We start from the raw sequence: 15,372 nt of genomic DNA on the forward strand, positions 1-15,372 counted from the left end.
TTTACTCATCCAAAATATCTAGGAGAAATTAAAAGTGCATAAAACCAAAGAAAGGTTGAGTCTCAGGAGGTTAACACAGTTTAACACTCCTGTTGTCCTCGAGTTAAGGAAGGGAGGGAGGAAGGGAGGAAGGAAAGGAGGAAGAAGGAGGGAAAGGAGGGAGGAAGGAAGGAAAGAAGGAAGGAAGGGTGGGAGGGTGGGAAGAAAGGAAGGAAGGAAGGAAGGTAGGAGGGATTGAGGAAGAAAAGAAAAGAAAGGGAGGAAGGAAGGAAAGGAGGACAGAGGAAAGAAGGAAGGTAATGGGGAGGAAAGAAAGAGAGAAGGAGGGAGGGAGGAAGGAAGGAAGGAAGGAAAGAGGGAGGAAGGAAGGAAGAAAGTGGGATGGAGGAAGGAAAGAAGGAAGGAAGGACAGAAGGAAGGAAGGGAGGAAAGGGAGAGGAAGGAAAGAAAGAGAGAAGGACGGAGGGAGGACAGACGGAAGGAGGAAAGAAGGAACAGTCAAAACAGACGGGGTCAATTTGACCCGGGAGGACGACACGAAGGTTAAACATTAAAGTAACAAACACGTGATGCAGTGCTGCTGTAAACTGACCTCCTGTCTGTTGTCTTCAGGATGCTGCAGAAACAACCTGCTGTTAACTGACTTCCTGTCTGTTGTCTTCAGGATGCTGCAGAAACAACCTGCTGTTAACTGACTTCCTGTCTGTTGTCTTCAGGATGCTGCAGAAACAACCTGCTGTTAACCGACTTCGTGTATGTTGTCTTCAGGATGCTGCAGAAACAACCTGCTGTTAACCGACTTCCTGTCTGTTGTCTTCAGGATGCTGCAGAAACAACCTGCTGTTAACCGACTTCCTGTCTGTTGTCTTCAGGATGCTGCAGAAACAACCTGCTGTTAACCGACTTCCTGTCTGTTGTCTTCAGGATGCTGCAGAAACAACCTGCTGTTAACCGACTTCCTGTCTGTTGTCTTCAGGATGCTGCAGAAACAACCTGCTGTAAACCGACTTCCTGTCTGTTGTCTTCAGGATGCTGCAGAAACAACCTGCTGTTAACCGACTTCCTGTCTGTTGTCTTCAGGATGCTGCAGAAACAACCTGCTGTAAACCGACTTCCTGTCTGTTGTCTTCAAGATGCTGCAGAAACAACCTGCTGTAAACTGACTTCCTGTCTGTTGTCTTCAGGATGCTGCAGAAACAACCTGCTGTAAACTGACTTCCTGTCTGTTGTCTTCAGGATGCTGCAGAAACAACCTGCTGTTAACTGACTTCCTGTCTGTTGTCTTCAAGATGCTGCAGAAACAACCTGCTGTTAACTGACTTCCTGTCTGTTGTCTTCAGGATGCTGCAGAAACAACCTTCATCTAGACCGTCAGCTGCAGAACTTCTCAAGAACAAGTTCATGGAGGAAAACATGCAGGTCTGACACTTTAAACATCTGTTAATATAAATCTGTTTTCATGAGTGTGACTATAGCTGTAAACGAACCCTAAAGCTATGACTGGGAGCCATTTGGCATCCCAGGTGTAGCAGTGTATTGTGAGCAAATGCACTAAAAACAACCTAAAAAAAACCTTAAGATTCTTTATTGTCATTGTACAAAACATACCAGACCAGGCTCAAATATGAAAAATGAATACAATAAATAAATGCATCCATTCATTCACTCATTCACTCATCTGCACAGCAAAACATGCCAATACACTCATTTCATAGCCAGTGTGTGCAGTTAAAATGGGATTTAACCCTCCTGTTGTCCTCGAGTCAAGGAAGGAAGGGAGGAAGAATAAAGGAAAGGAGGGAGGGAGGAAGGAAGGGATGGAGGAAGAAGGAAGGAAGGGAGGAAGAAGGAAGGAAGGAAGGAAGGAAGAAAGGAAGGGAGGAAGAAGGAAGGAAAGAAGGAAGGGAGGAAGGACAGAGGAAAGAAGGAAGGGTGGAAGAAGGAAGGAAAGGAGGGAGGGAAGAAGGAAGGGAGGGAGGAACGAAGGAAGGGAGGAAGTAGGAAGGAAAGGAGGGAGGGTGAAAGGAAGGAAGGAAGAAGGAAGGAAGGAAAGGAGGGAGGAAGGGAAGAAAGGAAAGAAGGAAGGGAGGAAGGACAGAGGAAAGAAGGAAGGGTGGAAGAAGGAAGGGAGGGAGGAACGAAGGGAGGAAGAAGGAAGGAAAGGAGGGAGGGTGAAAGGAAGGAAGGAAGAAGGAAGGAAGGAAAGGAGGGAGGAAGGGAAGAAAGGAAAGAAGGAAGGGAGGAAGGACAGAGGAAAGAAGGAAGGGTGGAAGGTAGGGGGAGGAAAGAAAGAGAGAAGGAGGGAGAGAGGAAGGAAAGGAAGGAAGGAAGGAAAGAAAGAAGGGGGGAGGGAGGAAGGAAGGACAGAAGCAATGAAGAAAGGGGGATGAGGAAGGAAAAAAGGAAAGGAGGAAAGAGAGAGGAAGGAAAGAAAGAAGAAGGGAGGGAGGAACAGTCAAAACAGACGGGGTTTTTATTTTATAACTTATGTAAGTATGTGAGTCTCTAACGTTTCTCCTTATTGTTAAACCCAACTGAAAAGTACAGTTAGATCATTTCTTCTACGGCAGCATCATGCAGGACGAGAAGAGAGTCTGCAGCATTCAATAGTGAAGAGAGTTTATTTTTGGGCTTTTGTGCCTTTATTCAGAGGGAGAGGAATGACCTGCAGCATAGATCTCTGGCTGGATTCTCCAATTTGTGACTTTATAATAATAATAATAATATAATACTGTTTTTAATCTCAGAACATTAACTCAGTATCATGCTGCTGATAAATCATCTGAACCCAGAGTGTCTTTTACTGGGCTGGTGTGCAGGAATGCAGGTTGACCCATTTATTCTACACACACACGCACACACACACACACACACACACACACACACACACACACACACTCACACACACACACACACACACACACACACACACACACACACACACACACACACACACACACGCACGCACCAGAGAATAATATTACATATATTCACACATATTCTTTCATTCTCAGAGGTATAATAATGTATAAGGTGTGTGTGTGTGTGTGTGTGTGTGTGTGTGTGTGTGTGTGTGTGTGTGTGTGTGTGTGTCAATGTCATACAGTTTGTCATAAATCATGGCTGAAGGCTGGATGCTCGTGTGTGTGTGTGTGTGTGTGTGTGTGTGTGTGTGTGCAGGCTACCTGGGAAGGAGATAAGATGTTAGGGTTTTTTATTCTATGGACTGGGTTGCCGTGGTTACCAGTGAAATATCATTACGCTGATGGGATTCCTCTGTGGAGCGTCTCAGTCCTGCTGTCTGGAAACATGCAGGAAGCAGAATGAGAGCAGCTGCTTATCTTCACAGTTTATACTTCATATTGTTAATATCAGGTCATGTGATATGAGCTCTGTGTAACTCAACACCTGACCAATAGATAATAATAATAATGATAATAAACTCAGTCGTGCTTCCAGCTTTCATCTCAGGAAAAACCAACCAGCCGGAAAATGATCCATGACGATCCAGAAGAGAAATGATGAACGTCTCAAGATGTTTAACCTTAAATTAATTAATAATTTACACATAAAAAGTGGAAATAAAGCCAAACAGCTGGCTGGTCTGAGGTGTGACAGCAGCTGAGTGAATAACTGATGAATCATCAGATGTGTGTGAGGATGAGGAGGCTGTAACCTTCCTCACATCAACACATTAAAAACTAACAGAAACCTCATATTTCCATCATGTTTTCCTTCGTTTGAGCTCTGACTGCTCTGCTGATGATGTCATTCTTTTACTCAAAGCTTCGTCCACACTGAGAACAATAACTATAAATATAGTTTTAAATGTTGAGTTCACACAACGACTATAACGATAACGATAGAGGAGAAACGATATCGCTGGAATCACAATCATAAAAACACTGACTGTCAATCAAAACCCTTCTTTATGTATTTATATATTTATGATAAAGCAGCTCTGCTCCTCTCTCACAGGATGACAGAGGTGATTCCTTTAGAGAGACCCAACACATGCAGAGACCCATCATCACTAGAGAGACGCGCTATAATCCGCTGATGTCAGTAACTAGCTACATATTGACTGACTTTGCAGCGGTTTTAGGGCAAGCGGGCAGAAAAAGTTGGAGATGAGGGTACCTGTGTGGTACCCGTGTGGCACCCGTGTGGCACCCGTGTGGCACCCGTGTGGTACCCGTGTGGTACCCGTGTGGTACCCGTGTGGTACCCGTGTGGCACCCGTGTGGAACCCGTGTGGCACCCGTGTGGTACCCGTGTGGCACCCGTGTGGCACCCGTGTGGTACCCGTGTGGTACCCGTGTGGCACCCGTGTGGTACCCGTGTGGTACCCGTGTGGCACCCGTGTGGTACCCGTGTGGTACCCGTGTGGTACCCGTGTGGCACCCGTGTGGCACCCGTGTGGTACCCGTGTGGCACCCGTGTGGAACCCGTGTGGTACCCGTGTGGTACCCGTGTGGTACCCGTGTGGCACCCGTGTGGCACCCGTGTGGCACCCGTGTGGCACCCATGTGGCACCCGTGTGGTACCTCATGGTTTTCATCACTGTGATTAATGTAGTAAACTCAGTCATGTTGTAAAAGTCCTAAAACTACACAGATGCATTGTGGGAAACAGGTAAACATGAAGGTGATTGGTCAAACAACGCGTTGCCATGGTAGCAACGTGCTGGTTGCCGTAGCAACAGAACGTCCTTTCGCCACTGGCCGTAGAAATCAAGTTTACTGAGTTTATTTTTGATCTTTATGTAGCATCACTCATTCAATATGTTTATCCTTTATTAATCATATTTATTATTAATATATTTATTATTAATATATTTATTATTAATATATTTATTATTAATATATTTATTATTAATATATTTATTATTAATATATTTATTATTAATATATTTATTAACCATATTTCTTCTTCTTATAAACTTTACATTGAATATTTTTTCATTCTGTTTCTTTTTTTTCTCTGTTCAGAAACTGAAGGATCGTTTTTTCTTCGTTTCGTCTGAAGGAGAAAAAGACGCTGAACTCATCGCTAAGAAAATGTAAAACTCTTCTTCTTTATTTGTTCTACCTGTTTTTCCTCTTTTCCTCCTCGTCTTCCTGCCTTCTCTCCTTCTTTCCTCCCTTTCTTTACTTTCTTCTCTTTCTCTCCTCCTCCTCTCCTCAGGTTGTTCTTTCCTTTCTTCTTCTCTTTCCTGTCACTTTCTTCCCTCTCTTCTCTCTCTGCCTGCTTCCTTTTTCTTCTTCTTCTTTCTGTTCTTCCTCTTTTTTCCTGTTTTATCTTTTCTTTCTTTTCTTTTCTTCTGTCCTCCTCTTCCTCTTTCTTTCTGCCTTTTCTTCCTCTAAGATTTTTCCTTTTTTTATGTTTTTCCTTCCTCCTCCTATCTTCTCTTTTCCTCCCTTTTCTTCTGCTTCCCTCTCTTCTTCTTTCTCCTCCTTTCATTATTCTTTCTCCTTCCCCTCCTCCTATCCTTCCTTTTCCTTTCTTCTTTTCTCCCCTCTCCCATTCTTCTTCCTTTTCTTACTCCTCCTTCTCCTCTATCTTATTCTTTTCTTCTACCTTCTCTTCTTCCTTTTGTTCCTCTTCTTTTTCTTCTCCTCATTCTTTTTCATCCTTCTCTTTCTCTTCTTTCTTATCTTCCTCCTTTTGTTCCTCCACTTTATTTCATTTTCCTCTACCTCTTCCTTTCTCCTTCTTCATTCTCCTCCTTTGCTTCATCTTATTCTTTCTTTCTTGAGTGTTTCCTTTTTCATTTTCATCCCTTTTTTCTTCATCTCTCTTGCTTTCTCTTTCCCCACTTCCCCTCCTCCCTTTTCTTCATCCTCCTCTTCATCTTCCTTTTTTTTGTTCTTCATCTCTCTCTCTCTCTTATTATGTTTCCTCTTTTCTCTCTTTGGTCTTTTCTTCTGCTTTCTTCTCTTTCTTTTTTTTAATCACTTTGCTTTCTTCTTATTTTTCATCCCTCCTTCTGCCTTTTATTCTATACTTTCTTTTCATGCTATTTTTGCCTTCTGTTCTCCCTCTTGTTCTTCTATTTCTCTCATTTTCTCGCCTCATTCTCCTTTTTCTTTTGTTGTTCTTATCTCCTCTTCAGCTTCATAGTTTTATTCATCCCTCGTTCTTCTTCACTTCCTTTTTCTTCCTTTCTTTTCTCTAATTTGTTTCTACTTGCCTGCTTTTTTCTTCCAATTTGTCTTCTTCTTCCTCCTCCTCCTCGTTATGCTTCTTTGCCTTGAATCTTAAAACAGTAACACACACACACACACACACACATATACACACATATACAGACACACACACACACACACACACACACACACACACACACACACACACACACACACTCTTCTTCACTGCTGTAATTAGAGCCGTGAGTGTTGAGCCGAGTTCATCTCTGTTTGTGTGTTGACAGACAACACACTGCTCGCTGTCAGATAATCCATCCTCACTACTGCACACACACACACACACACACACACACACACACACACACAAACACACACACACTTTTAACAACGCTCAGGTCAGACAGCTCCTCCATATTGTTGAAGGATGATTCGAAGGAGAAGAAGGATGTTGTAATTTGATTGGACCGTCCCAGATCATTGACAGGTGTGTGTGTGTGTGTGTGTGTCTGTCTGTGTGTGTGTGTGTCTGTGTGTGTGTGTGTTTCTCCGCAGGCAAACGAAGGTTCACCTGCAGACGCTGAGGGAGAGGTCAGAGGTCGAGAAGATGACGCCAAGAGAGAGAATGAGGCTCCGAAAACTGCAGACTGCCGACGAGATGGCAAAGAGACTGAGGTAACACACACGCACATACACACACACACACACATACACACACACACACACACACACACACACACACACACACACACACACACACACACACACACACACACACACACACACACACACACACACACACTGCTCTCATGTTAATAATTGACCTGGTTTTCATCACTTCAGATCTCCACTGGGACTGTGTGTGTGTGTATGTGTGTGTGTCTATATGTGTGTGTGTGTGTGTGTGTGTGTGTGTGTCTATATGTGTGTGTGTGTGTGTGTGTGTGTGTGTGTGTGTGTGTGTGTGTGTGTGTGTGTGTTAGCATCATGTATGTATTTTCTATATATAACATGTTTTTGCAGCTCAGAGAAGAGGGTCTGTTGATAGAGCCGTGGTTCCCAACTGGTGGTTCATGGCCAAAAAGTGGACCACGGGGTTCATTCAGAGTTGCTCAGTTTGTAGGTCGCCATGACAACGTCCACATCAGATCAGACAGTGGATTTTTAACAACAATGAAGGAATAACATATATGAGACTTCGATACACACACAGTAACTTCGATGTTGTTTTGGATCCAAACATGAAGACAAATATGTAAAACTACCAGAATCACTTTATTTTGATATGTACAGCTGAGTGTGAGCAGCAGCTTCCTGTTTCCTCCACAGGAAGTTGGCAGAGGAGAAGTACGATGAGATCCACAGCCGCAGGAGAGAACTGAGGAGCCGACACTTTGAGAAGCTCAGCCTGGACGTTCTGCATGTAAGAAAAGGTCCATTCTCTCTCTGTGATGCTGCTCTGCTGGGTTTCACTTTCACTTTTTCTTCAACCAATAGGAGAGCAGAGAGGACGGCGCCTGTCAGAGTCAGCCAATCAGCAGCCAGGATCACCGGTCAGCAGGAGAGTCGCAGCCAATCGAGCTGCAGGGAGACGGCAGGACGTCAGAGCTGCAGGGTGAGAAAATATTAATGTTCATATAGTCCTGGTTCTGTCCTGGTCTGGTTTATGTCCCTCCACCAGTCCACCAGGATTTGTCCCAGTCTGCTGAACTGGACTGACTGGGAGGACAGAGGTGCAAATTATATTAAAGGACCATTTCAGATACTGTTGCTCACTGCATTGAACCAAGTTTGTAATATATGTATTTGTCCCTTTTATGCTTGAATTAAGAACAAGGGACAAATATACATAACATGCTGCTTTTATAACTTTATACACATGTTTCTAAAACATTGAACACACATATGAAATAATACACAAACACTGCTGGGTTGAAGGTTAAACCAATTATTATTGTATAATATGAGACAACAAAACTAATCTACAAAGAAATCATCTGTGATTGGTCAATGAGCTGATATGACTGCATCCAATGGCAAATAGCCACCAGATATACACTTAAATCACACGTTGGATCCAGCAGCGTAACATCATGGTGATAGGCCCCCACCCCCGCCCTAAACACAAGCGCACGCACACACGCACAGCCACTCGAGAGAACTGCTATTGTCACCATGTAGGCTAACGTTACAGGTGACTGGCTACACACTCATCCTGCAAACCAGCCTTTCAGCACCACGGACAGCGGCCGAAGCTCCATATCAACACTCATCCTGCGAACCAGCCTTTCAGCACCACGGACAGCGGCCGAAGGTCCATATCAACACTCATCCTGCAAACCAGCCTTTCAGCACCACGGACAGCGGCCGAAGTTACATATCAACACTTATCCTGCAAACCAGCCTTTCAGCACCACGGACAGCGGCTGAAGCTCCATATCAACACTCATCCTGCGAACCAGCCTTTCAGCACCACGGACAGTGGCCGAAGCTCCATATCAACACTCATCCTGCGAACCAGCCTTTCAGCACCACGGACAGCGGCCGAAGTTACATATCAACACTTGATGATGATTTCTCCAAACTATCAAACACTCAAATATAGCCGACACTAACAAAGCTACATAAAGATATCTTGCACAGTATGTCCATAAGTCCTCCCTTCTCTCCTCCCTTCTCTCCTCCCTTCTTTCCTCCCTTCTCTCCTCCCTTCTCTCCTCCCTTCTTTCCTCCCTTCTCTCCTCCCTTCTCTCCTCCCTTCTTTCCTCCCTTCTCTCCTCCCTTCTTTCCTCCCTTCCTTCCTCCTGACAGCTGCTCACTGGACGCTTCCTGTTTCTCATCTGACAGATTGAATCGACTCTAATAACTTTCCATCGTGTGTTTAGCAGCGATTATTTGTGTCTGGATTAAATATTGTTTGAGGTGTTCGCTGTCACTGAAGTTAAACCGAGCAGCAGCCGTCTGAACTAATGAAAGATACTGAAACGCTCTCTGGAGATTATTACGTTAAAGCAACTTAATCAGGTGTTTATCTCCAAAATCCTTCAGGAACCCGTCGAGTATTAAAAAGGCCATAAGCCATAAATCTAATTAACATCAGTGTCAGTTCTGAAGGTTTGGACCAGACAAAGATCCTCCAATAATTAATTCAGCTTGTTTCAATCTTTAAATCTTTTCTCACGAGGACGACGATGATGAATCAATGATGTTGACTTTTGGGTTTAAACTTCGTGTCGTCCTCCCTTCTTTCCTTCCGTCTGTCCTTCCTTCCTCCCTCCCTCCATCTCTCTTTCTTTCCTTCCTCTTTTCTCCCTTCCTTCTGTCCTTCCTCCCTTTCTTCTTTCTTCCCTTCTCTCCTTCAGTCGGTCCTTCCTCCCTCCTTCCTTCCTTCCTTCTCTCTTTCTTTCCTTCCTCTTTCCTCCCTTCCTTCTTTCCTCCCTTCTTTCCTTTCGTCTGTCCTTCCTACCTCCTTCCTTCTCTCTTTCTTTCCTTCCTCTTTCCTCCCTTCCTTCTTTTCTTCCTCTATTCCCCTTTCTTCCTTCTGTCCTTCCTCCCTTCCTTCTTTCCTTCCCTCTTTCCTTGGTTCCTTGGTTCCTCCCTTCCTCTTTTCCTTTCTCCCTACCTCCCTTCCTTCCTTCTTCCTCCCTTCCTTCCTTCCTCCCTCCCTTCCTTCCTTCCTTCCTTCTTCCTCCCTTCCTCCCTACTTTGCTTCCTTCTTCCTTCCTTCCTTGACTCGAGGACAACAGGAGGGTTAAGAAGAAGAAAAGCTCTGTTATCTATTTGACAGATAGATAAAGAGATATTCTGCTTCTTTAGATTTTAAAACCCTGAATGATGACACCAGATATATGAAGAAAATGAAAATGACTCAGGTTCATTTACTCTTGTCTCAGGTGGAACTGATGATGAGAGAAGATTAAAGGAAAAGTTGATATCTGCAGCACACAGTTAATTAGTCATTTACTGTCATTTCTCTACATGTTGTGGAAACTAATGACAAATTACAATGACTGACATTTAAATGGGTTTGTTACTCATACAGGAAAATATCGTCCTCCCGGGTCAAATTGACCCCGTCTGTTTTGACTGTTCCTTCTTTCCTCCTTTCCTTCCTTCTGTCTTTCTTCCCTCCCTCCTTCTCTCTTTCTTTCCTTCCTCTTTCCTCCCTTCCTCATTTCCTTTCTCCATCCCTCCCTTCCTCCCTCCTTTCCTTCCTTCCTCCCTTCCTTCCTTCCTCCCTCTTTTCCTTCCTTCTTCCTTCCTTCCATCCTTCCTTCCTCCCTTCCTTCCCTCCTCCCTCCTTTCCTTCTTCTTCCTCCCTTCCTCCATCCTTTCCTTCCTTCCTTCCATCCTTCCCTCCTCCCTCCTTCCCTTCTTCTTCCTTCCTTCCTCCCTTCCTTCTTTCCTCCCTCTTTTCCTTCCTTCTTCCTTCCTTCCATCCTTCCTTCCTCCCTTCCTTCCCTCCTCCCTCCCTCCTTTCCTTCTTCTTGCTCCCTTCCTCCCTCCTTTCCTTCCTTCTTCCTTCCTTCCATCCTTCCTTCCTTCCTCCCTCCCTTCCTTCCTTCCTTGACTCGAGGACAACAGGAGGGTTAAGTTACACCAAACACATTCATTATAAAGAGTTAGTTCCTTTATTTTGAAGAGTTTGTTTTGAATATTTTTTGGGATCAGAGGAATCAGATCATAACATCAGACTGTGATAAACTCACACTAACTGTCAGTAGATCAGTTCTTTGTTGACAGGTTGGATAAAAGTTTCATTTTTTTGGGGGATTGTCTAGAAACTTTTCGTGGCCTCTTGGGGGCCCCTGAACCTCAGATTGGGAAACACTGATCTGACATCTGAGAGGCTCCGATTATAAAATGAAACCTTTGAAGTTTCACGAATCCAACCGAGACGTAAAAGTGTGAAACAGAAGTGAGTCTGTCTGCGTTTCTGGAGGAAATTCAGGAATAAAACTCATAAAACTCACAAATATCAAACTGTTGGACTGAAAACACAGACAGTTTATTTTCTGTGGATATAATTCAGATTTCCTACAGTGAGTTTTTATTTTGGAGGAAGCCTGCAGGCACACAGGAAATATAGGTTCACATAAAGAAAACAGAACCAATTAATTTAATGTTTTTATATTTTTGAACCTCTCAGAAACAGGGTCGGTGTTTCCCCTCCAGCAGTCAGACGAATGTAGTTTCCATTAAGTCTTCATGTCTCTGCTCAGAGTGTGACAGCAGTGATTCAGACTGACTCAAACCTTCAGCAGGTGTTCATGTGAGAGACGCAGCTGCAGGTCAGACGCTCTTTAGCTCATTACCGAGCTTTTTAAAAGTCAGATAGCAGCGAACAGCTCGGGGAGACGTGATGTAACCTCAGAGCAGAGTTTCTCTCTCTGCTCACAGACGAAGCTCACAAATAAAGAGTCAGGCTGGGAAGACATTAAAAATTAATGTCGTCAAGCGAGAAATGTTTTTACTTCTATACTCCTCACATTAAAGGGTCATATTCAGCATTTAGAGGTTTCATGATCTCATGATCTCATGTCAGATGTTCAACATGCTCAAAAATCTAAAACCTAAAGTTAACATTTATAAATAAACACTTTGTGATGTTTTACTTTACTGATGAGATTACATCAGCTCATCACGTCAATTAATGTGCACCTGGTTGCTAAGGCAGTTGCTAAGTTTGTTACTTACTTAGTTTGTTACTTCGTTACTTAGTTTGTTACTTACGTAGTTCGTTACTTACGTAGTTCGTTACTTACGTAGTTCGTTACTTACTTGGTTCGTTAATTTGTTACTTACGTAGTTCGTTACTTACGTAGTTCGTTACTTACGTAGTTCGTTAATTTGTTACTTACGTAGTTCGTTACTTACGTAGTTCGTTACTTACGTAGTTCGTTACTTACGTAGTTCGTTACTTACTTAGTTTGTTACTTACGTAGTTCGTTACTTACGTAGTTCGTTACTTACGTAGTTCGTTACTTACGTAGTTCGTTACTTACTTGGTTCGTTAATTTGTTACTTACGTAGTTCGTTACTTACGTAGTTCGTTACTTACGTAGTTCGTTACTTACGTAGTTCGTTACTTACGTAGTTCGTTACCTACTTAGTTTGTTACTTACTTAGTTCGTTACTTCGTTACTTTGCTAAGGCAGTTGCTAAGGTGGTTGCTAAGGCGGTTGCTAAGGTGGTTGCTAAGGCGGTTGCTAAGGTGGTTGCTAAGGCGGTTGCTAAGGTGTTTCCACTCTCATATCTCAGATGTGATTTGAGAAGTTGAACATTTGGAGTAAAGAAGGAGAAAAAGAAGTGAAATCCTGCTACTATAGTTAGTTTATGCTTCTTATCTTCTATGAATTCTAAACACATCTGTGCTTCAACATTTGGTATAAGCACTTTTTATGAGTGTTTTAATTCATAAACTGAGGAGGATAAAGTGACATCACTGTTCCCAGAGCAGCGCCGTCTGATTGGCGGACGGGGAGAAGAAACCTCAGAGATCATGAATTAAACATCATCATCTTTAAAACTCTCAGAGCTCGTTAAGACTCAGTAATTATTCAGCAGCTCGTCGACTTAAACCTGGCAAATTAAATCCACAAAGACTGAAGAGAGGTTTTGTTCATCAACTCCTTTTTTTTATCTAGTTTTTACTTTATGTGATAAAATATGTAATATGTATCATTCTTTTGTGGTTACACCATTTGACATTTTCAGGAGCATTCAGTCTTACTTTTGGTAAAAAATGGTGCAAATGTCATTTCAAATGATATAAAACCAACAAAAATACTAAATGTACATTTTAACAAACCTGATGCTGCTTTTAAATCTAGTTTAACTGATTTATGAATTCATCATCTTACCAACACTTATTATCACTGAGCTGTGTGTTTAAACCTTCCCATCGTCCTCCCGGGTCAAATTGACCCCGTCTGTTTTGACTGTTCCTTCCTTCTTCCTTCCTTCCTTCCTCCCTTCTTTCCTTCTTCCTTCCTTCTTCTTTTCCTTCCTTCTTCCTCCCTTCCATCCTTCTTTCTTCCTCCCTCCTTTCCTTCCATCCTTCCTTCTTCCTTTCCTTCCTTCTTCCTCCCTTCCATCCTTCCTTCTTCCTCCCTTCCATCCTTCCTTCTTCCTCCCTTCTTTCCTTCCTTCCATCCTTCCTTCTTCCTCCCTTCTTCCTCCCTTCCATCCTTCCTTCTTCCTCCCTTCTTTCCTTCCTTCCATCCTTCCTTCTTCCTCCCTTCTTTCTCCCTTCCATCCTTCCTTCTTCCTCCCTTCCTTCCTCCCTCCTTTCCTTCCATCCTTCCTCCTTTCCTTCCTTCCATCCTTTCTTCTTCCTCCCTTCTTTCTCCCTTCCATCCTTCCTTCTTCCTCCCTTCCTTCCTCCCTCCTTTCCTTCCATCCTTCCTCCTTTCCTTCCTTCCATCCTTCCTTCTTCCTCCCTTCTTTCTCCCTTCCATCCTTCCTTCTTCCTCCCTTCCTTCCTCCCTCCTTTCCTTCCATCCTTCCTCCTTTCCTCCCTTCCATCCTTCCTTCTTTCTCCCTTCCTTCCTTTGTCACTGAGCCATAAACATTTGATTTGTCAGTTTTTCATCATTTACAGGTTTAATAATGAGGATTTATTTAATATAACATCAGCAGAGTTTATTTAAAGAGGAAATCTCAGCTGAACTGTGAAAAGCAGCAGACCTGCAAATATTTAAACCACTAAGACCCGAAACACTCAGAAAAACACTTTGAGATGAATTACAGGATGAGGAATTTCAATCAGTCGCCATGGAAACACTTAAGACCCGTCTCATGGTGAATGTGATCCTTTCTCAGAGTCCGAGGCTGAACGTTAGACTTTCTATAACTGTAACTAACACACAGACGGATCATTTGACTCAGTTCAACTCTTCATTCGTTTCTCTGGCTTTTATACAGCGGGTAAAATAAGTAGAAAGAAATCAAACCATAGGTGTCCATACATTAAGTTATATATAATAATGTGAAATGACACAGGGGAAAAAAATCATTGAACACATGAAGAAAGGGAGGCGCAAAAAAGGCATCTATCAGTAATAGAACAGAAAAGAGCAATCCTGCCACTTGCAGATCAATATCAGCTGGTTCATTCCCAACTGATGGCCAATAAAAAGGTGTCTCATTACCAAGGTGTCACACAAGAAACATCTCATGATGGGTAAAAGCAAAGAGCTCTCTCAAGACCTTCGCAACCTTATTGTTGAAAAACATACTGATGGCATTAATTACACGACCAGGAGTGAAAATACTTATCAGAAGAGTTGTCCAATAGCCAAGGACTATGTGTGGAGACCTTCAGAAAGACCTGGAATTAGCAGGTACAATTGTTTCAAAGAAAACAAAAATGCACTCAACCACCATGGCCTGTATGCACGCTCACCACACAAGACTCAATAGCTGAAAAAGCATGTTCGTTTAAAGTTTGCTGCACAACATTTAGACAAGCCTGTGAAATACTGGGAGAACATAGTCGGGTCAGATGAGACCAAAATTGAACTCTTTGGATGCCATAATACACACCATGTTTGGGGGTCAGATGGTGTGCACATCACCCCAAAAACACCAAACCAACAGTGAAGTTTGGAGGTGGGAGCATCATGGTGTTGTTCAGCATACTACACTGACAAACTGAGACCTTTCTTGATAAAAATCTGCCGGCATCTACGAGGATGATGAAGATGAAACGAGGGTAGACATTTCAGCAAGACAATGATCCCAAACACACAGCCAAGGAAACTAAAGCCGCTGCAATGGCCCAGCCAATCACCTGACTTGAATCCAATAGAACATTTATGGAAAGAACTAAAGATCAGAGTTCACACCTGAGCAATGCATGAGACTAGTTTCTCCATACAGGCGTCTTGAAGCTGTTATTACCAACAAAGGCTTTTTGTACATTTCACTAAGCGCGTTCAATATTTTTTCCCTGTGTCATTCCATTTTATTACACATAAATTAATTTCTGTACTTATTTATTTTGGTTTCTTCGTATGTGTGGATTACTTGGGTTGTTACTGACATCTGGTGAAAATTTCATGTCAATAACATCTTTGGAAATATATTTACTGAGAAAAATGGTGACGTGTTCAATACTTATTTTACCCGCTTTAATTTGTCCAAGGTTTGATTTATATAAGTTTGTGTGTGTGTGTGTGTGTGTGTGTGTGTCTGTGTGTCTGTGTGTGTGTGTGTGTGTCTG

At 42.9% G+C, this 15,372-nt stretch overlaps 1 protein-coding gene across 1 annotated transcript in view; it reads left to right on the forward strand.

Moving 5' to 3' along the window:
* Positions 1-15,372, forward strand: part of nek11 (NIMA-related kinase 11) — a gene marked incomplete at its 3' end in the record, with an annotated part of 47,395 nt that overhangs the window by 31,391 nt on the left and 632 nt on the right. Inside the window, 5 exon segments of the mRNA XM_062423218.1 lie at positions 1,341-1,419; positions 4,992-5,062; positions 6,702-6,821; positions 7,476-7,569; positions 7,644-7,761. Of these exon segments, the coding sequence (XP_062279202.1) occupies positions 1,341-1,419; positions 4,992-5,062; positions 6,702-6,821; positions 7,476-7,569; positions 7,644-7,761 (482 nt within the window).

Source organism: Scomber scombrus, chromosome 7, assembly GCF_963691925.1.
Source record: "Scomber scombrus chromosome 7, fScoSco1.1, whole genome shotgun sequence".
Classification (NCBI taxonomy): Eukaryota; Metazoa; Chordata; class Actinopteri; order Scombriformes; family Scombridae; genus Scomber; species Scomber scombrus.